Source organism: Micromys minutus, assembly GCF_963924665.1.
Source record: "Micromys minutus genome assembly, chromosome: 6".
Lineage (NCBI taxonomy): Eukaryota > Metazoa > Chordata > Mammalia > Rodentia > Muridae > Micromys > Micromys minutus.
In genome coordinates, this window is record NC_137975.1 from 23984177 (window position 1) to 24009047 (window position 24871).

General features: G+C 53.5%; 1 protein-coding gene across 1 annotated transcript; it reads right to left on the reverse strand.

The window, feature by feature from the left end:
- Window positions 1-1069: 1069 nt before the first annotated feature.
- CDK18 (cyclin dependent kinase 18) lies at window positions 1070-24530 on the reverse strand. The gene is made up of 16 exons (XM_080917683.1): window positions 24455-24530; window positions 8951-9096; window positions 8676-8755; window positions 8101-8226; window positions 6901-6957; window positions 6102-6216; window positions 5852-5946; window positions 5516-5578; window positions 4862-4985; window positions 4605-4725; window positions 4051-4148; window positions 3792-3897; window positions 3643-3685; window positions 3130-3220; window positions 2793-2870; window positions 1070-2240 (listed from the first exon to the last, which is right to left on the reverse strand). The coding sequence occupies exons 2-16, from the start codon at window positions 9069-9071 to the stop codon at window positions 2206-2208; spliced, it is 1353 nt and encodes a 450-aa protein (XP_080773809.1). The 5' UTR covers window positions 9072-9096; window positions 24455-24530; the 3' UTR covers window positions 1070-2205.
- Window positions 24531-24871: the final 341 nt, after the last annotated feature.

Consider the following 24871-nt stretch of genomic DNA (forward strand, 5'->3'; position numbering starts at 1 on the left):
TCCATGGCTTTGTCGAGGAAGCAGGATCGCCCTCAAGTACCAGGTCACAGAACAGGTAAGGCCAAGAGACATGCCTTAGGGCTTGGCATTCTGTATGGTCTTGGAATGAATTTGAGCAGTGCACTGGAGAACAGCTGGGTTCTCAGCACTCTAGGAGCTTTGTGGTTGGAGGGACAGCCGGTTGTGAGGGAGGTGTTCTAAGAGCAGCAGGAGGTGAGCATGAGCCAGTCAGGTCTGTGCTCACTACTGCTCCTGCATGGTCACTTCAATACCAACTTACAACTTATCCCCGCCCCTGCTCCCCACCACCAGAGAGAGAGAGACAGAGAGACAGAGACAGACAAATACACATACAGAGACAGACAGAAGACAGATAGACACAGAGAGAGACAGAGACAGATCTAGAGAGAGACAGACAGAAGACAGATAGACACATACAGACAGAGACAGAGAGGGGGCGGAGACTATCTCTCCCACTGGTTTCTGCTTCCTTAGTGCTGAGATTAAAGGTGTACACCACCAAACCTGGCCCAGCCCTCTCTGTATCTCTGTGCCCCTCCTACCCAAAGAAGCCAAGGCGCCACGTGGTTTTGGTGAAGAGTGACCCCTGGAGGCCAGAGCCAACACCCCCTCCTCAGGATTCTCTCTGGGCTATCCTCTTTGGTCACCACAGGCACACGCTGGACCAAAGGCAGGGCATAGGATACAGATGCCCGGGCATTTTCTGTCGTACCCATGACCCTTGATTCTCTTTACCAGCGGTGATATGACCTCAGATGTAGCATGGAGGGTTCCAGAATCCCTCTAGCCCCAGTCCAGGGCAGGTACAGAGATGTGCAGAGGCCAGCCTCTCTTTAACGGTTTGTATGTCTCAGCAAGCCCAGACTCCTGAGTCACCAGTCCCCTGTCTCTGACATTGTCCTGTCGGTCCCCTCTCCTGAGTGACACCGCTCACCGCTTTTTGTACATGAATTAAATATATTCTCTGTCTTTGCTCTGAGTCACAACATTCACAGTCAGTGGGAAAGGGGGCTAGGGAGAACCCAGGCTCCAAGGGGTGAGGGTGGGCGTGGAGTTTGACCTCCCCTTGGCCTTTGCCCTTCAAGTTCAGCCAAATGTTGGGGAGACCCTGGGAGAGTACAGAGGAAGAATGTCTTCTCTGGGGACACAGGATGAGGCTGTCAGGATCAAACCTGCTGCAGTCTCAGCTCTCTCCAGCTTGGGCGTGGTGCCGACACCCTTCCCACCCTCTCCGTGGAGGTCAGGTGGACAGGGCTGGGAAGGAGGTGAGGGATGGAGGAGAGGCTGCACCAGCCTTAAAGAACCAAGGTTACCCTGGTACCGGTGTCAGGGTGACCTTGCATATCTGGGCGCCAGCCTCAGAACCCTGAGACAGGGTTGACTTACCAGCCCTCAGGGATGATAACACCCATAGCAATGGCTTAGGGAAGCGGGACATAGGTGCTAGGTCAGAGTTCCGAGGACAGAGCACACTACCACCTGCCAGTTTAAGGCAACCCTTTCCAGACTGGGGGATGGGCAGGGAGGGCTGGCCGAGGCGGCAGGAGTACATCTTGGAGTACCAGACCACTTCTGGATGCGGTTGGACACAGGAAGCATGCTGGTGCCTTTTAGCCTTGGCTCAAGCCAGAGAGTACAGGGCTTCTGGCCGGGAGGTGACAATAGCATCATGCGGGTGGTGACAAGAGGAGGTACTACTTTTTCTGATGCTCCAGGGATGTCTGCCTTTGGGTGGGGTAAGCACACACATGAATGCAATTCTAGGGTCCCGGGTGAGGTACCGTATTCCTCGTTCTCAGGGAGGGAAGAAGATGAAGTGAAGCTCCAAGCAATAAGAAGGGGGTTCGTTGAGCCCCGGCAGGGCCAGGGCCCCCACATTCTCCTGCACTTTCACTGGGAAAGAGCCCCAGGCCCCTCCCTGACCCTCGCTTCTTCTCAGGGAACAGCTCATGCCCCATCTCACATGGCGACAAGGGGAACGGTGTCCAGGTAGAGGCCACCACAGAGCTGTGTGGCAAGCAAGGGAAGGAAGCAAATGCTACCAACAGGGCTGTCGAGTGGTCCTCCAGACTGGCCACAGGCATTCATTGTTCAGCCCTCTGATGGCCACACAGGCCCCATACTTCCTGAAGTCATGTTCTGTGTGGCCTCACATCCCTCAAGGTGCAGCAGCGTGGGCGTACCTCAGAAGATGCTCTGCCGGCGGCTCTTCCCTCGTCCTGGAGAAAGGAGGAAGCCAGGGAACGACAGAGGAATGGGAACTGGGTTAAAGGGTCCTTCGAGTGCTCTGACCCAGTGAGTGAGGGTATACACCTGAGTTCAGGTCTCATCTCTGTTGCTTGTGAGCTTTATGGAATTGTGACTTACCCTCTAGGGGCCTCAGGATCACTGAAGAGAACGTATGTTGTGCCAACCCCACAGAGGGGGTCTTAAAGACTACATGAGGCAGTGCATTGGAACTATTATGCTAGGGACAAAGATTGGACTGGCCAGGAGCTCAGGGTCTTCACAGAGAGCACACCAGGGACTGGGTGTACCCTTGCCAGGACTATTGTGAAAGGCAGTGTTCCATCTGGGTGGGACTGGGTGAGGGGGGAACCCCCCACCCCGCCACACACACATAAGGTCTATGTGGGAAGAGGGTGTTGACTTCCCATCCCAAGGACAGACTCTGGGCCCATTTTCTTCTCAAAAAAGAGTCTCCACTGGGGAAAGGTGGATTACTTGGCTGCTTCTAGCAAAGGCTATGGGGGGGAGAGATTTAGCCCTACCTGGGTGCTGGAAAGCCAGGCCACGATAGCCTGGATCCTTTTGGAGCTGGATCTCCTTCAGGGAGAAGATGGAGGCAGCTGAACAAGAGAAGTGGGTGGGGAAGGACTGGGTGGACCCACTCTCTCACAGCTACCATCCCCACAGAGCAGAGGCACCCTCCAGTCGAGACTCACCCAGGAAGATCTACCCTCTCAGGAGGAACCTACCCCCTTAGCTCCGAGTGAGAACTAGAAAGGGGAAGCCACACGCCCAAGGCTTCGGCCTCTGTTATAGCTCCCAACCATGCTGGCTGTCCCTTTCCTGCTTCTGGCTGGCCCCGATCCCTCGGACACTTACTGTCATCAAGCTGGTGTACACGTTCTCCCAGAGATTGGAAGTAGGGGTGGTTTAGGGCCGCCTCTGCCGACATGCGACTCTTGGACTCATACTGAAAGGCACAAGTTAGGCTCTTGGGCCCTGATGGAGAACCTTCTAGAAAAATGGGACCCCTGTGCTAAGTTAGATGGCTGAGGTGGGAGAAGCTTGTGGCTGCATCTTGGGATAAGCATACACGAAAGACCAAGGCTATCGTCCCCTGAGTATCTGCTCTATTTGTAAATGGTACCGTTGCCTTCCCTTTATCCTGTGATTGCTCCCAGCTAGGCACTGTACCAGCCCCAGCATTTCCTAAAAAAAATGAACTGATATCTGACACAAAGTTGAGAAAACTGAGCCTTCTGTCCCCTGGAAATGCCCAACCGGGCCTTGGGTACCAAGTACAGAAACTAGTGCTTTGGAGTCACAGTGTCTGAACTACCAATGTGGCTTTCTTTACGTGTCGCTCCCTGGGTAGGATGGGAAGAAACTCACCAGGAGGAGGCTGGTCAGGAGGTTGATGCCTTCAGTATCCAACCTGCAAGGAGGAAGCGCTGGCACAGGCACAGCCAGGGGCAGGCTGGGGACCCATCCTCTGGGAGGGAAATCACAGTAGGGAGCAAGGGGCCTGGGAGGGGGACTACCTAGGAGCGTGGCTGAGCAGCGGCTGTGGCAGGTACCGGGGAAAGTTGTAGGCTCGAAACTCGGAGATGGATGTCACACCCGGCCACGTCTCTTCTGTGGGTGTCCCTAGAGACAGGAGACAGGGTAAAAAGTGTAAGTGAAGGGCTGAGAGCAGCCAAAGCTAGCAGGTCTCCACCCTGCCCCGGCCTCGGTGCTACTGGGTGAACAGAGTTCTGGCGCCCCCTGGCGGCGAGATGGAGATTACAGAAAGAAACTAACCGAGGAGCCGGAAGATGAGGTGCAGCTCCTCCTTGACAGTAGAACCTGGGAAGAGGGGCTTGCCGGTGGCCATCTCATAGAGGATGCAGCCCACGCCCCTGCGGAAGCGAGGGCAACGGTGAGGCAGGAAGCACAGGCGCGCCTCCTAAGGCTGCCGTGTGAACGATCCGATGGTCACATCTGGGCTTGAAAGGCTTGTAAAAACCAACCAGACTCCCACTATGGACCCTCTTTTGTGAGACCTCAGTCTTTGAGGAGTCTTGGGCTCGGCTTTAAAGTTGAGTTGGTTTCCATTTTATACCAAATCATACATTTTAACAATGAAATAGTATGTCCCTTCCAAGATGTTGCAGGGAAAGAGTCATCTGTCTACCCTCTGGTAATTCCCACCTCCACCCCCTGGAAAGCATCTCAGAAGTATATAGTGTTAGAGGCTCTGTAAGCTTGGAGAACCTGATATATTTCAGACTTAATTTGCTAACAGCTCAACGGCAGGCAGAAGCGAAGCCTGCGGATGCGGACATCCTCCTTGTCCCTGTCTGCAGCCCACTTACCACATGTCAATGGGGGTGGAGTACTCAGTGGATCCCAGCAGCACATCTGGGGGCCTGTACCAGAGGGTCACCACCTCATTGGAATAGGTCTTCGTAGGCACTGATTTGGCCCGGGCCAGGCCTAGGAACAGACACGTCACTAAACCTCCACTAAAGGGTCCCGAATCCCCCAGAATCCCTACACGCTGAGGAGGCTGTGCACCCCAGGGGTCAGACCCACCTGCCAACCCTTCCCCTGACCCTGGCATCAGCCTCACCAAAGTCAGCCAGCTTCAGTTCGCCTCTCTCATTGATGAGCAGGTTCTGGGGCTTCAGGTCCCGGTGCAGGATCTTGCGGTGGTGGCAGTAAGCCAGGCCTCGGAGCAGCTGGAACATAAAGATCTGGCAAAGAGAGGAGGGATGAGACGCGTGTAGGACCAGGTCCCGTATGGGAGCCCTTGCGCCTCTGTCTCAGGCTGGAGAGGAATGGGGACCAGAACAAGTCTCTAGAAAGGCTCCCTGGTTCTGTTGCCCAGCCTGTAGGCCACCCAGGACCTGTAGACACCAGAGAATCACACATGGGGGTACAGGTCATATGGAGAGGAGGCTGTGAATGTGAGGAGGTGGGAGCAGTCCGCATCTGTGAAGTGCGAGGGTAGGGATGTGTGTGCTTGGTTCTTAGTCACCAGATCGGGCCAGCCACCCTCCTAACTCCTCAGATGCCCTTCTTCACTCAGGCAGGAAACTCACGCTTGCTATTCAGAGTTAGAGAGGGCTCTGTATCCGTTGCTTGGCTGGGGTGCTCAGAATGGCTTCTAGACTGACCCTTTCCTCCTCCCCACATTTGAAGCTCTGAGTGACCTCAGCAGCTGGTGACAAGGGGAATATCCCAAACTAGGCCTCATGGCAGACGGCTCCACCCAGGCCCTCACCTTGACATTGTGCATGTTCATTAGGTTTCCACAGTGGTCTAGGTACTGTTTCAGGTCACTGTCCTGGAACAGACAGATAGACAGGTTCAGTCCTGTCCTCTGCCTGGCTGGTGGTCCAGGCTCAGGCTGAAAGGAAGTCCTGGCCAGTCTGGGCCCATGCCTGCTGGCAGCACAGGGTCCTGGCTCCGAACCCTTGGCCCGTGAGAACTTAATTGGTAAACAAAGGCTTGGGTCCTTCCCTTGCCCCATCCCTCCCACTCCCTCACTCCCCTCTCTTTCCCCACCCCACTTCACCCACCCACAGGGGAAGAGGCCACCAGCCTTAGTCCAGCTCACCAGGTACTCAAACACCAGGGTGAGGGACCGATCTGTGTGAATGAGGTCATGCAGGGTCACAATATTGGCGTGTTTCAGGTCCTTCAGCAGAGACACTGGGGAGACAGGACCACCTGGGTCCCCAGGCCCACCAGTACCTCCCACTATCCCTTCCTGGGGCCAGCAATGGCCCTCCACCCAGGTTCCCACCAGGTGCAGGTTGCTGAGCCCCTCATCCCACAGGCCCAGGGTGCAGACCCGGGCATTGTACCCTCTCGAATAGCAGTGCAGGGCGCCCCTTCTTCATGCTCCAGCCGGATCTCCTTCAGGGCCACGAGGTTCTCTGTCAGCTTGCTGCGTCCCTTGAAGACGGTGGCGTAGGTGCCCTGGGACAGGGGATCCCTGGTCAGCACAGATCATCTCCTCACACTCTCTTCCAAGCCCCACCCCTTACATTTCCGCTTGGGCTAGGATTCGAGCTGAGTGCCCTACTCCCTCTGTTCAAATTCTGTTTGCTCCAAAGCCTTCTTTTTCTGGAGGCATCCTTATCAAGTCCCCAGCTGGAACGGGACTGCCCATTCGTTCTTCTGTTCCCACATGGCCGCCTCTCTGTTAGTATAACTCAGCCCTGCTCTTAGATGTTGGCGATGTGGCTCTTGGGAGACAAGGCCATTCTTCCCCCTCATAAACCTATACCCTCTCTAGGACACAAAGCCTGACACCGTGGTGCCAAAGCAGTTTAATAAGAGTGTCCTTGCTGTGTGCCAGACATTAGGAACCGTACACAAGCTTCCTCTGGTCCCTCAGTACCTGCCCCCCAACAGTAAGGTAGGGACTTCCATCCTTTGACAGAGAATGAAACTGAGGCATGAGGAAAGGTCATGGAGCTAGTAAGTGGAAGACATAGGACTCAAATCCAAACCGTAGCTACTTGAAAGGGGCGAAGAAATACTAGATTCTGTGCAGAGACCTCTGCCCTCAAGGACTTGTTCAAGAGCAGAGCACAGGGCATATAACATGAGCTCTGAAGGCTAGGCCGGACTACTTGGCCAGGATAGTGTGACTCTTACCTCTCCCAGTTTGTCCAGTTTCACGTATGTTTCCAGTTTCCCAAAGCCGATGTCTGACTGGGAAGGAGACATGGGAGACTGAGACTCAAAGCCCCAGCAGACCTTCCTAGTCAATGTTCCCTCCCAGTTCTTAGGAGAGAAGGAGGTGAGATGCCCCCACTGTACAGAGAGGATCATTTTCTCCTCTCCCTTCATCCCTGTGAAAGGTGAAGGTTTTCTGGCAATGGGAACCCTTCCTCCATGAGTCAGAGATAGGCACACTGAGATGCTGGGCCTGCCCCTGCTCCTGCCCACCTTGCTGCCTGCCAGTCTCTCTTGCTCGGGTTATTAGCTCCTCCAGAGCGGGCCTGTCATTCTCTACCATGTGAGGGTCCACTTCAGAGCCCAGTTCCCTAGTCATCAGCCGATGTGGCTCAGGACGGGAGGAGTCACAAGATAGAGCCGTGAGACCCACTCATCAGAGAGGCTCCTAGAAGCTCCTCACAAGCAGCTGGTGGGAAGGCCGATGGGTCTTTTGTGTGTTTCTTTGTGGCTATTTTTTGTTTGCTGTTTTGTTTTATTTGGGAGGTCTTTCATTTTTTGTTAAGCATAACATAACACAATGTACGTGTGCTATATAATATACTTCCTGGCCTTCTAGCAGGAATAGATGGCCACAGTTGAGGGGTTTCTCCCCTTTGGGAGGTGTGGGGTATTTTCCTCATCGGCCAAGTTTTTCTCATTAATCCATGTTCTCCAAGGTACTGGGCACACTGCACTGACTGTCCACCTCTCTCCATCAAAGATCAATGTTAAGGAAGTCCAGCTGCTCTTTGGACCTTGTTCCCATTAGTGAACTTGTGGGTACACACAGTGGCTATTTCGGAAATGACCAAGCACACACGCTCATGATGGAGGCCAGGAAGAATCTGGAATCACATCTCTGTATAGTGAAAGACAACTTGAGCCCTATTTACATACTGCTGGTTTTGCTTTGTGTGTCTTGTTTGTTTGTTTGAGACCGTGTTTTAGAGCATGCCCTAGGCTGGCCTGGAACTACCCAGCCACCCCATGACTTAGAAAGACCACTTATTAAAACCCTCAGCGACCAGCAGGTGGCGCCAGAACCATAGGAATCTTTCTGGAAACGACTGTAGGCTTCAGCTGGGATGAAGAAGATCACACTCCACCCACACTGGTGTCTCACACTCTTGGACTCACCAGGGAGGCACGGCGAGACATGCGGGTGAGTGGCTTGGGCAGCCCTGGGTTCTCCAGCTGTAGCTTCTGCAGGAATTCCTGGGGCAGGCGGACATCCATGGGCAGAGAGAGCCTCTTGTTGAGGTCCTGAGGTGGCAGATAAGATGGGAACATCATGTTGGCCCCAGAAGGCCTTTGGATTTATCTGTCCAGATAGGGGAGGCCAAGCCACGGGCCATGACCTCACAACAGGCTCAGGGTGTACACATTTGTGAACCTGCAAGGATTACTGTGTGGTCTTTAGAAGGTTCCCTCTCCTCTCTGGGCCAGAGTAGAACATAAATCTCATGCCGTAGACAATGTAATTCTGTAAGCACAATTTTTTCCTATACTTGGCCCGGGTATGTGGGTTATAAAAACAGTCAGTTGTCTGACCGAGGATGCTTTAGCACTTGACATATGTCCCCACTGACTCCCCATAATAAGCTGTACCAGTTTGAGCCCCCCGTGGCAGGCTCTGCAGGAACCACCCACCCTGCTATGTTACAGTGCTGTGGACGTGCCTGAGCCTCAGAACCTGAAAGGGGCACTCTGACCTCCATGGAGAATCGGCGCTGGCTCTGCTGTTGTTGATACTGCATGCCAGGAGACAGCTGCCCAGACTCATCCCTGCCATCTGTGGGAGAGAACATGCTTGGTTACAGCTCCCAGTACTGAATGGCATGTCTGAGTGGGGCGAGTGTCAGTCCCTACCCCCCACTCCACAGTCTGTCGACAGCCCAAAGCACCCACCCCTTCTTAAAGTCAGCTAGTCAGCAGGGGTCACAGGAAGTCTGGATGGAAAAGATCTGGGGGGGGGGCTGACCCTCACCCTCATTCCTCTGAGTGTGGAGGTTGAGCTGCTCGGTGAACTCAGCCAATGACTCCTCAATGGTCTCTGGGCGGGGCACGGACAGGGAAAGCCTTCGCTTGAAGTTCTTCATCTTGTTCATGATCAGCAGGGGTCCAAGGTGGGTCCTGGGACAGAGAGGAGAGAAGAAGATGCTGTGGACGGTCTGGACTCGTGGGATCCAGGCTCTGTACGTGGCATGCTTAGGTCACCCTGACCCTCTGGTGACCACAGCTCCACGATTGCAGGACCTCACCCTGTTCCTTTTCCCAGTGACTCTCAGCTATCTCCCGACCGTCAATATCCTCTTCCCTGCCATCAAAGCATCAATGGGTACAGCTCCAGCTTTGTAAGAGGCCATTCCAGACATTCAGCCTACGGCTGAGGTCAGGGATCTAGAGACCTCTGGGGCAGGATATCAGAACTGTGTGGCCCTTGGGCCATCTGCTCTTTCTGAAGGAGCCTGATTGTTGGCTGCCGGCTACCTGTCAGCAGGTTTCAAACTCCACGATACCAGAATGTCCCCTCTCTGACTCATCCTGGGTCCTTAGCAAGGAGATCAAAGGACAGTAAACGCATGGCCCAGCTCCGCCTCTGTTCCAGATGCCATGTGCAAGCATGGGAAACTCAGCCAGCAGAGAAAGGGAAGCCTGTGCTGCCGGATTGTCTGCCGTCTCAGTCCTCTGAGCAGGCCTGGGTTCCCTGGGCTGAGGACACAGTGAGGCAGGAGCTGCCCTGTTCTATCTCGTTCTACCTCCCTCCCCCCCCCACCTCCTCTATCTCTATTCCGAGATAGTCTCACTGTGGATCTCTGTCTGGCTTGGAACTCATTATGTAGAACAGGCTGGCTTAGAACTTACAGAGATCCACTTGCCTCAGCCTCCTGAATGGGGGGATTAAAGGCATGGGCCACCATGCTTTTCCTATAGGCTCAACCTCCACTGGCTTCATGGGCTCTCTTTCACAGCTATATCTCCATCCTGCTGGGCCCCACAATGCCTTCACCTACAGTGGGGCCGCAGGAACCAGAGGTTATCTATATAAAACCCTTTGACCTCTCCATCCTAGCCAGGAAGGCCTCAGGAAGGCTAACCCTGTTTGGGAGGGGCTGTCTATACTCCTTCCTGGGCCTACTTATAACCCACTTCTGGAGGATGCTCAGGCCCACGGCTGGCTAGCACCTAGTTGCCAAGGCAACCAGGCCCCTCCTGAATCCTCCTGGTTTAAAGGATTATGGGTCAGTAACACGTTAGCTTTGCATAACAATATCCTCTATTGTCTGTGAGGTTTGAAAAGGTCCTCTCCCAGGCACTCCATGCTCCCAGCTGCCCCTGAGCTGGACCCTTAGGCTCTCCTGACCCAGGCCTGTGCCCTTCCAAGCAGAAGGTTCTGGTCTGCACTGCCAGCCGAGCCCTCCTCTGCTGAGCAGCTTGCAGTCCAAGTCATTCTGGCACATGGCTGGTGGGGCATCTTCTGCATACAGCATAGTGCTAGACAAAGTAACTAAACAAGATCCCTGATCCCAAGGAACTCAGGTCAATGAGGGCACACTGAGGGCTCTTCCCAGCTTCCTTGCCTTCCCACCTGAATCCCCCTCTGGAGTTCTACTAATTTCATTTCTTCTTATGACCTCAGACTGCCTTCTGCAAACTCTGGGAGAAGGCTCCCAAGAAGACAGCCACCCCTGCTACATGCCCTTGTGTGTGGCATCTAGATGAAAGGACCCATAGAGGCTCTGAGGTAACAGGGACAGATGGGCTTAGTGACAAGAAAACTTGTCACACCCTGCTTGGCAATTCTCATTCCCAGCTAGACCTGGGGTACATAGTCCATTGTTGTCCCAGGTGTGCTGAACGCTGGTATGACCAGGAACATCAGGAAAAACAATCCAAGCTACCAGCCTCTGGAACTGGGGCCTGAGATAATGCTTGGGATTGAACCCAGGACCTTGCAAGTGACAGGCAAGGGAAAAATGGCACCACCTCCTCCTCATCTTCAAGATTTTTTAAAATTATGTGTATACCTGTGTGTATATATGTACACATCACATACATGCAGGCACCCCTGGGGGCCAGAAGAGGGAGGTGGAGCCTCTGGAGTTAGAATTACAGGCATCTGTGAGATGTCTGATATGGGCTCTAGGCAGGGCCTCAGGTCCTCCGGAAGCTCAGCAGGCACCCTCGACCACTGAGCCATGGTTCCGGCCCGTTCACCTTTTGCAATGGGTATTTGGTGTAGCCCTGGCTAGCTTTGAATCTCCAGTCTTCCTGCCCCGATCTCCCCAGTGCTAGGATTACAGGCCTGCCCTCCAAGACAGGAAGAAGATATATTTTTGAGACAGTGCCTCCAATAACCGGCATGTAGAGACATGGTTGGCAGGATCTGGGCTTCAGGTGTTCAAGTAAGGGGTGACTATCAGCCCACCCTTCCAAACTGCCCTCTGGGTTAGGAGGGGAGCCCCCAGAGCTGCAGAGGATGCAGGAAGGAATCAGGCACAGTGGTAGGAGTCCCATATAAGGAGAACACACATTTACACTCTAGGAGTAAGCCAAGGGGAACAGGGTGTGGGGGGGGGGGGGAAGGAGAGGAGAGGAAGGAAGTGAGGGAGGGGGAGAGAGAGATGGGGCACAAGGTCAAGGCCATTCTAAGGGATGCAGGGGGCAGGGGACACATGCACTTGGCTGCTCACAGCTTCAGCTCTACCAGGAGGAGCCAGAGCAGTCTAAACAAAGGCTCTTCCTGTGGTCATCCTACAGTGTGGGCTTATGGGATTGTATGATGGGCTGTTGGCTCAGGGATCTCCCAGTAGCCATGATTTACACCCTGGCTTTTGTTCCAGGCGGATAACTTCTTCAAGACAAGGACCAAGCCAAAATCCCATCAGCTCCAGGGTTCAGTTAGGAGCAAAGAGCCAATGGCCGGCCTAGGACAGAATAGAGGACGAGGCAGAGAGGAAAAGCTGGAAGTGTGGAATGGAGCCCTTGCTCTAGGCTCAAGGCTTGACCGAGCAGTGGGGAGGGCTACCGCATAGCAATGGCAGCCAGCCATTCTCTCTGCTGGAGAATCGGCCAAGAGGAAATGGCTGTCGCTACAGCATGAGGGATGGAGGTTAGACGTAAGGATAAACTTCCTGATGGTGACATGAGCGCAGGCAGCAGGAATGGTGACCAGAGCAGAGTGGCTACTTCTCTCTGCTTGGGGACAATTAGGGCATTGAACCCAATAGGGTCTTGGGTGTGACAGGACACTCGGGGCAGTGAATGGTTGGTTGTTCCCCAGCTCAAGACACAAGATACAAGATGCTCTGTCACTGTTGCCGTGGGAGAATCAGCTCCTCGGATTTGGGGGCTGAGGGGGAAGGGAGACAGGAAAAGGGCCTGTCACCTTGGTGCTGTCTGCCCCTCATCCCCAACAGAAAAGGGACAGAAAGGCTCAGTGTGACCCAGCCTGAGGCCTGCCCAGGGCCAGGCACAGTGTGGCCTTTGTCCCCAGGCCAAAGAGCCATCTGGGTCTGTCCCGTGCAACTGGTGCCAGGGAAAGAGAAGTGTGGTGTAGGGGTGCCACCCAGCAGGGTGTCATGGGGGAGGTCACATCGGAGGCTGACCTAGAACTGTAGACAGGGTAGGCAGACCCTAGGCAACTGCCTCCTACCTCTCTCTGTCCAGGTAAAGCCTCCTAGTCTCCTAGGCACACACCAGCTGCCAGCACTTCCTGTTGGTGCCAGAGACAAGGGTGTCCCAGGGAAAGGGAGGAGGAGCCAGGCCTGAGGGAAAGAGAGGCCTTGCTAGGCCACTGTGCACCATGAGAACTCAAAAAAGGCCAGATGCTGGGGCCAGCAGGGAGCCAGCTAGGAGGAAAACAGTTTATGGGGAGCTTTAGTTAGCACCCACAGACTACAAGAAGGGATCAACCTACTCAAATTGAGGTAGCAATTTCCAGGGTGTTGAGTGGACCATGGTGACCACATCGCTCCCCCCTTCTAGCTGAGCTCTTCCCCAGTCCTGTTCCCTCCCTGAGACCTAGGTTGCAAATGTTCTTTCCCTCCTCAATCAACGGGCAGGCAGGCATTCTGCCACTGAGACACACTCCGGCCTGGTCTTGTACCTTTTGATGGGGTAAGGATGCACAGCCAGTAAAACGGGCCATGTTGTAATTGCCAACAAGTGCAGTAAAGGAGAATCCAGTGGGAAGGAGGGAGAGGAGTTTAAACAGGGTGATCAGGAACCCCAAGGCTGGAGAGATGGCTCAGTGGTTAGAGCGCTTCCAGAAGACATGGGCTCAATTCCCAGCACCAACATAGCAGCTCACAACTCCAGTTCTAGGGGATCTGATACCCCCACACAGACGTACTTGAGGGCAAAACACCAGTGCGTATAAAATTACAATAAGATCCTTAAAAAGCTCTGTAAGAAGGTAAAACTACAGATGTAGAATGTGAAGGAAGCAGGTCAGTGGGGGAAGAGCACATCAGATGCAAAGGTCCTGCGGCAGACTTGAGTGCTAGAGAGAGAGAATCCAGGGTCGGGGACGCGGAGCAAGCACCCAGGAGGATAGGTGCAGATGAGGGTCAACATCCTGCTGGTGTCTGAATAGAGCCCCTCTGACTGCCGGGTTAATAATGTGGGCAAACAGCCCCGACGGGCAGCTCCTGTAGAGACCCAAGTGAGAGACAGAAGACTGGCCCGGCATAGCGGCAGTGGAGGAGGGAAGCGGTGGCCGGGAGGGGAGGTTTTATGTGGGGTCAGAAAGTGGACAAGGACGTGAAACCATCAGAAGCATGGAGTTCTCAGTACGTGCAGTTCTGGGACCCTCCGCTAGGGTGGAAAGACCAGGGGTTGGAAGGAGCTGGTCAGTTTTCACATCAGATGACCTCTGAATCTGAGTTATCATCACACGTGTAGCATCAGCATAACCCATGTCGGCTCCTGGTACGGCTTTAACACAGCCCTGCCCATTGCCTCTCCCCACTGACCTGCTGTCCCCCCAATCCAGGACCACCTCAGATATTGTCTATCCGTGTCCTGAATTTGGGACACTATCCTGGAGAACATGGAAGACAAGGAGGTTGGCAGAACATCCAAGTCACTAGGAAGGAGCCAAAAGGCAGGGGCAAGTGTCACTTCGTAACTCCAGAAGCTAGCCCTGAGTATTCTCTCTGCAAACTCCTTCCAGACACCCTGGGGCCTCCTACCTGAACTTGACTGCAGTTACCCAGCCTGCACCAGCACTGTCAGGATTCGGACCTTCCTGGCTGACCCAGTGGCCTTGGGGCACGTACTTCAGGTTCCTTGGACCTTCAGTTTTGTCAGCTTCAAGCCCAGAATGGCTGGATGCCCTGCCTCAGGGGCCTGATTTAGTACTTGTCCCCACACCAAGGCACTGTGATTCCTGTGCTGTGTAGGGCACCATATAGCAGGCTTGTGCGAACACCTACTCCATTCATGGCGTTGGGGCGCAGGGGCTGTTTTGGTATCCATCTTGGCCTACAGCCAGAGACGGTGCTGCTCACTTTCTGAAGTCCCAGAGGGTTTGACCCTCAGTCCCAAAGGTAAGCCAATAACTGGGGACTTCCTGATACCCTCTGTTTCCCTATCCAGTCCCTATCTCAGGCACTTAGACACTGTGTGCCTTGGGGGAATTATAAAGAACTAGAGGCAACGGCTGACCAAGTTTGCAGACGTCATAAGTAGGGCCTCAAACGCATTCACCTTCAGGGAAAGCTGTACTTCTGGGAGCTGGCAGACCCCATAGCCTCTGCCCGCCACCTGACCCTGCCGGAGGATGAGGCACAGGGAAGTTGGCTGCCCTCACTGCCTGGGGAAACAGCAGCATCCAGCATTCTCCTCGCTGAGACCCTGTCCCAGCTGGATGAGAAAGGCTGTAGGCCTGGGGCCTTCAGGGTGGCCAGATCGGAGACGGACAGACAGGCCTGAAGCCATGCTGCCAAAGACCAGATGCTGTGGACAGTGACTGAACTCAGAGAACATTCCTACAGACTCTGGAATGCAGGAAGAGGGAGCAGGCCTTCTGGGGCCAAGCTGGGCCAAACCTACAGGAAGTCTGGTCAGGGGGCCAAGTGTGTGGGGCTCTGGGCCTCTACAGCATCTTCTGTTTGGTTTCGGTGCTGGGACATAGGTCAGCGGTCAAGGATGTACAGCATTAATTATGGCCAGAAAGATCAACGGTAAGAGCCACGTGCTGTGAGCCTTACTCACCAAAGCCCTCCACCGGCGTCAAAGAACACACTGGCAGTACAACCTGGAAGGCACCCTATGCCTTAGTTTTGCCTATGAACAGAGGTAATGCCTAGCCTCTAATCCAACTGCGACGGGCACCTATGCTCAACCACAGCATGCTTCCAACATGTCGCCCTGATGTGCTAGAAATCCCTCAAGCAAGCACAACCCTCACAGGAACACAAACTCCAGGGCCCAGTACACAGGACACGGGTGTCTGCATCCCGTCTCCTCGTGCCCTTTTCCTTTCCGTCATGTTTTTTGAGACAGGGTCTTTCTGTGGAGCTGTGGAGCTCACTCTGTAGACCAGGCTGACTTTGAACTCACAAAGAACCTCCTGCCTCTGCCTCCTGCGTGCTGGGATCAAAGGTGTGCACCACCACACCCGGCCCTCTTCAAAGTCAGCTCTCTGCCCTTCCGGAAGGGTCCTTTTTCGGTTGGCTGTACTTGCCACACCCACGCTCCACTGCTCTGCACACAAGCTTCTGGAATGTCCTTCCTCATTTTCCCCCTCGATTCGGCTGCCTGAGGAGGGTGTGCACAGGCACACCTCTGTCCCCGAGGTAAACTGAGAGGCACTCTCCTGCAGCCATCAGAGCAGCCTGCGGATACTCAGAACCAGGCATGCTGTCCTTCGGGACAGGAACAGGGACTCGGGTGGCTCCTCAGAAGGAATGAATGGGTGGCTGAGAAGCCCACTGAGCCACGGACTCACAGCAGATCGAAGCTCCTTTCTCCCTAGATAGACACAACTTTTAGACTCCTCAGGACAAAGACTGCACTGTGGTCAACAGTGAGCTCCAGGACCTTCTGCCACGGGTAGTCGAGGGCTGGTGCTCTTCCTATCTGTTCCTGGCATCTGGAGGCCAATTTCTAGCTTTACCTTCTTGGCCCACCCAGCTGCAGTGGATATGGGAGGGTTGATCTGGCCCTGTTCTCTCCTAGGGTACCCTAGCAAAGTTGTACAGCCTCCCCCTCTCTACCCCACGTAACACTGGACTATCTTTCTCAACTCTCTGGCTTAGGAGGGGATTGCAGTGACAGGCAGACCAGGTACCAGAGGAGGGCCATCTCATCCTCCAGAGGTCAAGTATGACCTCTTCGCTCAGTGCCCCTGACATCTCCAGCCTGGGACTGTGGTGTCCCCAGCTATAGCATGTGGTACTCCAGGTAGAACACCTGACTCTGCAGAACACCACCTGCTCCCTCACTTTCCTAGCTTACCTGTGCATAGACAAGGGCTGGGTCTACCCATCGCATCCCTCCATGACCATGGTCTGCCCAGAGGCACTTGTGAGCAAGCAAAGGCTGGCCCCAAGGCCTCAGCCGTCCTCATCTACATTGGCGGTAGTGGGATGGGAGGGTGGGGCAGAAGGGACAACTTCCTGGGCAGCGGAAAGACTCACAGGAAGTCACACAGTGTCAAAGTTGGAAGCGTCTCAGTAAGGGTGAGCAGTGAGAAGAACCAAATGCATCTGGCAGTCTCCAGGGCTGTGGCATGGGGCTGGCACTGTCCTGGGTGTCTTCATGGATGCCCATCACTTACAGGCAGATTACACCAGAGGCTCACAAGGGCAGGTGCTCCACTGAGCACAGACCTGACCTCAGACCCTACTGATGGCCCCTCCCGGCTCCCTGAGACCCCATTCCTGGCCCTCCACGTGGATAGTTAATCCACTCTCCTGATGTCCTCTCTATACCCTCTGGCTTCTTGGAGCTCAGGGACCTCTACACATATAGAATCTAGTAGCTTTTTCTTTGGGGAGTGGGATGGGTAGGTAATCATTTAAGTCCTGCCTGTAATCTTCCAGGAGCTTCTGGGTTTCCTGGTGATGAGACAGGAGGCAGTACCCCCTCCTCTGTCAGCTCTGGGCCAGGTAGACAGAACATAGTCTCCATCTGGACTGACAGTGCCTTCCTCATTTTTTCCCACTCCCAAACTCTCAACTAAAGTGCCACTTCCTTAAGAAGCAGGGGTGGGCAGGGTAGGGCAGGACAGGCCCAGCCCTCACCACCCCTTCCTCTTCTGCTCCTCTTGGCAGTCCACCTTAAAGGACCTCCTTGACCTCACCAGAAGACGCCCCAAATCTGTGACCCAGCAATCTGGTTGCAGGGTGTATATACCCAAAGGGAGGGAAATCTGTCTGAAGAACTACTCCACCGCAGCATACTCTACATCCAAGAAGTACGACAGCCCAGTGCCCGGGACGTGTGAGTGGATTTTAAAGTTGGGAATGCTATTCGACCGTTAAGGAGGAGATCTTGCCTTCTGTGCAAGTGGATGTGATTACGGTCAGTGCAGTAAGTTAGACACAGAAACAAACAGGAAGCTGCTCTTGCCCGGTTGGTGCATGGGTGGGGGTGGGGCGAATAGAATGGTGGGTGCCAGGGGCTGTGGCAGGGGGATGGCAGGAGAAAGGAGAGCCAGTGGGTTTAGAGTTGGACTGGGACAGGTAAATCCTACTGTTGTGTACAGGACGGAGACTAGAGCTGGTTAGGAAAGACTGCAAGCATTCGCACTACAGAGCAATGCTAATACCCAGACTCGAGCATTATTTGACATTTACATGTAACAAAACATCACACGGTGCCCTCAAAATACGCCTAATTCTTATTAGAGAAATAAAAATCTAAATCCAGAGCTGGAGAGATGGCTCACTGGCTGCTCGTCCAGAGGGTCCAGGTTCAATTCCCAGCACCCACATGGCAGCTAACACCTAACTGTAACTCCCGTTCCAGAGGATCTGACACCCTGACACAGACATACACGCAGGCAAAACACCATGTATGTAAAATTATTTTTAAAAACCTGAATTCTGCAACCTTATCTGGGGTTTTCTTTAAATTCTAAAAGAACAGCTCTGCAGACAGTACCACCACCGTCTTCACAACAAACATCAGAAACAGAGGACGTTGAGTTCGGGCCCTTCAGTGTCCCTTCATAGCGCATCACATCTCACGCTTTTGTCTCCATGCCTTTAGCATGGAAGGGGCCTTTAAACACTAGTGTCCCAGGGGAGCTCAGTCCCACAAACAGGGAATGTGTATATAAGGGGAATTTCCTGCCTTCTTTTAACCACAGTCTATTTATTCTCTGCTCCCACCAGCCTGGCCTACACTAACCCCGAGTCACACTCTGACCGGTCACCTTCTGATCTACCTTGTTCCCATCACAGTGGCTGGTCGGAATAACAGCCTGCCACTCCCACCAACCCCATGAGGCTCCACTGGCTAGCCCTCTCTCCTTCTTGAATGCTACATGCCTCCCCTGGTGACACTGATCCAGGTGACCACTCTGGTCTGGGCCTATTTCCTGCTCTTCCATTCCTCCTCTGCAGAGCCTCTAGGCTGCCTGGTTCTTCCCCTGTTCTCTAAATATCTCTGTGTCACTCAACAGCCAGGGCACAGACCCCTCGAGGGCTCCTTTCTGCTCACTGGCCTCATGAGCACATGTCCAGGCTTTGTGTCTTGAACTTACTGCTCATCTCAATAAGAACCCAACTTCCTGGGTCTCTTCCACTCCTTCCCCTCCCCCAACTCCCACATTTAGTGAACTCACTTCCTCACCTGCCACTGAGGCAGCACACCCCAAGTTCCCTCTTTGGCTCTTGGCTCTTCCCCTCTACAACAGATATCCCGGGTGATCTCAGCCTCTCCTGGGGTGGAAACCACAACCCCCGTGATGGTGACTCTCAGACCCACAGTACAGTTCTGGGCCCTGTCAGCCCTGGGCCTCAGCACGCAGGATCAGCTATCTACCGGGAACCACTGGCTGAATGTCTCTTATGAGTCCAGCATGAGAGGTATTTTCAAGTAAAAAAGAGTAGCTAGGCTCAATCTGGGAAAGCTGCATGTCAGGGTACAGACACCACCCCAATGTACATATAAACACCATCACGGGGCTGGAGAGATGGCTCAGTGGTTAAGAGCACTGACTGATCTTCTGGAGGTCCTGAGTTCAAAATCCCAGCAACCACAGGGTGGCTCCCAACCATCTGTAATAAGATCTGATGGTCTCTTCTGGTGTGTCTGAAGACAGCTACAGTGTACTCATATATAATAAATAAATAAATCTTTTTAAAAAATAGTAAAATAAACACCATCACAGCAGATGTAAAGCAGGCAGTTGGTCAAAATGCCAACAGTGGTCACCTGGGCTCTAGAGTTGTGGGCGGTCTTCATTTCTTTCCATCTGCATCTTCTAACATCTCCATAATGAGCACTTACTGCTTACCTCGTAAGGCAGCAGCAATACCTCTTTGTAAATAAAGAGTATTTTTAGCCTGAGGTTCCAGAATGACTTAGAGAAGGCCCAGAGAACAGCAGGATTACTTTGAGCAAGGGTCAGCAAGCTTTTCCTGTAAGAAGTCAGCCAACCACTCTTGCCAGGCCTGTAGGTAGGCAATGCCACCCTTGTGAAGGAAGGAATGTGTTGTGTTCTAGAAAACTTCGACTTAAAGACACTGAGATCTCAATTTTACAAATTTAAGTGCCATAAAATATTCTTCTCTTTCTTTGAATTTTTCCCCAACCACTTAGAGAATATATTAAAAACTACTCTCAGGCCTTGAGTGGTAGGACATGCCTATAATTTTAGTACACATGACTGAGAGACTGGAGGATCGCCTCAAGTTCGAGGCCAACCTGGTCTACACAGCAAGTTCCAGGTCAGGCAGGGCCATATAGCAAGATGCTGTCTTGAAAAGCCAAAATAGGCCTGGAGATATTGTTCAGTGGGCAGAGTTCTTGCCAAGCATCCAAGGCCCTGGGTTCAATCCCAGTACTACAAAACCTGTAAATGCTGACACATGCCAAGAGAAGGGAGGGACAGAATTTCAAGGTTACCCTCGGTTATGTAGTGAGTTCCCAGGCCAGCATAGGAATACATAAGACCCTGACTCAAAAAATAAAAATAAAAACCATTCCTAGCTCACAGACCATTCAAAAGTAGGTGAGATTTGGAAGGGGCCATAACTCACAATCTCTGCCTTTGAGTATCTGGTATTTATGTAGGATTTGAATCCTGTACCCATTTCTTTGATAGCACTTTTGTCCTCCAAGCTGACTAAAGGGGGAGGTCTCCTGGAGTTTCTTTGCCCCTATGAGACATTGGCTGGGTACCCGGAGCTCAGTGGGAGATGTGTGTGAGCTGTGAAGTGTGGAGGGTTGCAAGGATAAGACCCTCCTGGGGCCTCACGACACAGCTCACTGACAAAAGATGGTGGCATCAAAGAACTTGATGGGTTCAGAAATCCCTGGTCTTTGCTTCTATTTCTCAAGGCAAGAAGATCAAACTAATCAAGAAAGTTATCTGCCCAAGGCTCTTCAGAGTGACAGGCAGAACCGAGACCAGAAGTGAGCTTCCAATGTACAGTGTCAGGGCCACTGGGTACCAGAGGGTCCCCATCTAGCTGCCTTGCTTGGAGATGAGACCTCATGAGAGAATCAGCTCAGAATGGGGTACCAGCATCAACACAGCAGTTAGGTCAAGTCTGTGACCTTCTGGCTGGCCAGACCTAAGCCTGGAGGTCCCACCAGCAAGTGGAAGGAATGGTTATAGCACACAGGCTAGCCACCTGGCAGGAGTTTCCTTCGCCGGGTGGCTGGGACCAGAGGAAAGAAGGCCTGGTAGCTGAAGGGGCTCCCCGGGCTGGAGAGGGGGTGATAGAAAGTGAACGGGCCAAATCTCGCTGGAGCTTTCTCAGAATTTCCTGTGCCGATAAGGCAGAGCGAGGCAAGGGATGCCATAAGAGAACTCTCTTTCTACCCTTGGGGAAGAGCCCTTATGTCTCCACTACAAAAACCCTGCCATCAGAAAAGATTCAAGTGCGGGCCCAGCAAGCAACTCCATGCACCGTCGGCCCTCCATAATATCAGGTAAGGCAAGGAGCTAAGGCCTATGGGAGACATGACCTCACTGCAATCCTCAAAACCACACGAACCATTTTAAATTTCGGAGGCTGAAGCTTGTGGGGAGCAAATTGCTAACCCGAAGGCAACCAACCAGCTATTGAGTGTCAGGGGCAGGATTATACACGGAGCTCTGGCCTCCGCCAGCGGCCAGCAGGAGACATACGTGTTCGTGAATAGGGAATGAGAAAAATCAACCAGCCTCTTTGGGGGCCATTCATTCCTCTTTGCCTATTTCCAAGGAAGACTTCAGCTAATGGGGGAGAGGGAGAGGACATAAGTTCAAATTCCCAGTATTTATGGAAAAGCCAGGCATGGCAGTGCAGCCTTGTAACCCCAGAAACAGGGAATCCGAGGACAGGTGATTGACCAGTTAGCCAACCAAAAGGGTGAGCTCCAAGCTCGTTGAGAGCCTCTGTCTCAAGAAAAGATTAAAACAACAAAACAAAACAGAAACACAAATCATAATGAAAATATCTGTTGATACCAATCTCTGGCCTAAACGCACATACTTTAAAAAAAAAAAAAAAAAAAAAAAAAAAGAGTCAGCCCAGCATGGTGGCACATGCCTTTAGTCTCCCAGCATTTGGAAGGCAGAGAGGCAGGAGGATCTCTGCAAGTTCAAAGTCAGCCTGGTCTACAGTGTGGGTCTGAGGACAAGCAGGGCTATGTATCACCATGGTTCCTTCCAAAGTTTGGGCCAATTTCTTCCCTGTCCTGACTTACCAGGGTCCTGGAAGCTCTGTGACCCTTTTCAATTCAAAGTCAAACTTCAGACCCTACCCCCCCCATCCCACCCAGTCAGCCGACAGGGCCTTGGGGACTCCCTGCACATGGCTCCAATAGGCTGACCAGCGTGAAATGCACCCGCATCCTCCGTCCTTCCCCCTGATGCTCTGCCACAGGATGGTGCATGCTAGGCCTGGCCTCCAGCCCTATAGTGATCCATGGTCTCTAGCCATCTGAGAACCCGTGTGTGTGTGTGTGTGTGTGTGTGTGTGTGTGTGTGTTCCTACCCTCCGAGATGGGGAAATGCCAGATCAGCAGCAAATGCCTAAAGAGCGAAGGTGAAGGATCCAGGGAAGAAGAGAGAAAGGGTTACTGGGGGACACACAGCCCAGGGAGTGAAGCCAAGCAGGTAGATCTGGAACTCAGCCAGCCAGTCCTTCGTGGACAGCAGAGCAGAACAGGAACTGCAAATGATTAAGTCCCAGGAAAGGGTCCTCTCGCCCCAAGGGCAGGGTCCTACCAAAGGGCTCTAGTCCTGCAGCTTAATGTCTACCTGACCCACCAGTGCCTAGAAGCCTAGTACCTAGCACAGACTGCTAGCCCTTCCGGCATGTTTCTACTCAGTGCCCTCATTCTCTTATAGAGAACTCCCCTCTCCAACCCAGAGGGGCAAAGGTTCTAGCCAGGGCCTGGGCTTGATGGGGTCTTACGGTCTTCTGCCCCAGAGTCAGCCCCGGGGCATCACTAGGACATTGTCTTTCCCAATCCTTACTGCCACATGATGACCTCAGCTTCCATGTGTTATACCATAATAACCCTCCCTACCCGAAGGTTCTTTCCACACAGGACACCTAACAAGTTCAAGAGTTTGCTGGAAGTCACAGAATCAACAGGAGCAGGATTCCTGGAATGAACAGCTTAGGCTTGGCCATCTTTTCTCCTCTTCAGGTCCCAAACTCGGGGAAGAAAAGGAATCAGGAGAGGGCAGAAGAGGAGGCTAGAGTCAGGTAGGAGTCAGAAGATCCAAACCAGGATTTTCCCTACAAAGTAGAACCTCTTCTGGGAGCGTAATCAATTAACTAGCAGATAACACATGGTCTTGTAGAAAAACACAGTCCCATTCCCTCTGGGTCTCAGGGTATCTATTCACTCCCTGCACAATCCCAGACTAGGAATCCACTAGCTTCTCAGATTATTGTCCCTCTGGTAAAGTCTGGTTCTGCCTGGGGAACCTGATTCCTTAGAGAACTACTACCATCCTTCCTGAGGATTCCAGCGCAGGCTGGGCCCTGCCCAGGCGGAGCAGGGGTTGAGAATGGGCTTGGGGTCAGATAGAAGTAGACTGGATCACAGAGCTACACCACTCTCAACCCCGCCCCCCCCCCCCAGTCTGTTTCTTGGCTAGTGATGATAACACCCATGAAATCTCATGACGTTATTATGACACCTTGCTTGGCACACAGCAGAGATTGGGGACAGGAGCTTAGCTGAGACAGAGAGAGCCTCTCTCTGGGACTTCCATGATGCAGCACAAAGCCACAGCCACAGCTGCCTATTGACCACACCCCAGAAGATATTCCAGGCCCAAGGCATGATAAAGACAAGAGTTCTTGAGATGCAAGGATTTGGCTCTCCCAGCAACCCTAACCCACTTCACGGTGTGCTAATGTGTCTACACTGAATCTCACATCTATAGGGTGGGGGTCAGCCGGTAGTGTCTGCCAACCATTGCGAACCACAGGACCCAGGCCACACACCACAGCTGAGTAGCTGGGGAAGGTTACAGAAGGCCGAGCTGGGATGGAAAAGAGGGGCCGACAGCAGCAGCCAGAGCCCAGAAGGTTCTGAGGACTGCCTCAATCCCACAATTCAACCCCTACTTCTGCGAAAGAGAAATATACGAGGCCGCTGGGGCCGAGAGAGGTGCTGACCCCTCAGTACAGAAAAACAACCACAACAGGGTGGAACAGGGCCTCTGATCCACTCCAAACATAGTAGTCAAGCCATGTCTTTGAAGACCAAGCCTCCTACCCTCCTTTCCCACACGGTATCAGCCGCTGTCCACAGCTGATGAGGGAAGGATCATTGCTTCTGGGGTCTTACCCCAAGAGAAGAGACATGTTCCCTAGCGACCCTATTCACCACGCAGCCAACGCCACGGGCTTCGCCTGTCCTCAGTTTTCCCCAAGTCTCCGGCCTACCACCCCACGGCCTGTGGGGCTGGAAAGTTCACCAAAGCCTAGAAAGCCCTTCTCGGTGGCAATCTGGCGCTACACTCTCCGGAATCTCTTTATTATCCGGACTCCTGACCCTTGTCCTTCCCATAAGGAAGGCACTTAGCGGCTGGCTTGTGCCTGGGAGGGAACTTTTGCTTTTGTAGGGTTCCGACGGAGCTCAGGGCCAAAGGGAGTCCGGGATTCAGAGTCCCTGCGGGGCACGCGTTCTGCCTCAGCACCTGGAACTTGGGAGTGGCTTTCCCAGGGCATCCTTCACCCCTACCCCCAAAATACAAGCGCGCCTGCCGAGCGCCCATCGCCTACGGCAGCTCGGAAATTTTGCCCAAATCTCCTGCGCAAAAGCAGACGGCCCCTTTAAGGGCCGCCCGGCTTACCTTTGCTCAGCTTGCCCAACGCGGTGCCCCTCTCCGGCCGCCGCCGCGGACTCTGTGCGTGTCCCAGTCGTGGCGAGCCGGCTCCCGCCCTCCGCGGCCGCGCTGCCAGGCTTAGGTGCCCTGCCCCGCGCCCTGCCGGGGTCCCTACTCGGGACCCTGGCAATTCCCGGCTCTGGAAAGGTGAGCGCCCCCCCCCCCCCCCAAGAAGCTGCAACCTGAGCTGCGGGAGGAGGGAGAAGGGAGGGGTGCAGGAAGGTGGGTAAGAGGAGGAGGAGGTGGAGGAAGGCAAAAGCCCAGCCCCAGCTAGAGTTTTTCACGTGTACAAGTTGACTCCGCCTTTGTCCGGACCGGTCCTACCCACAGCCACTGCCAATCCCCTGCTCTCCTTCTGTCCCGGGGACCACCCCTTTCTCCCAC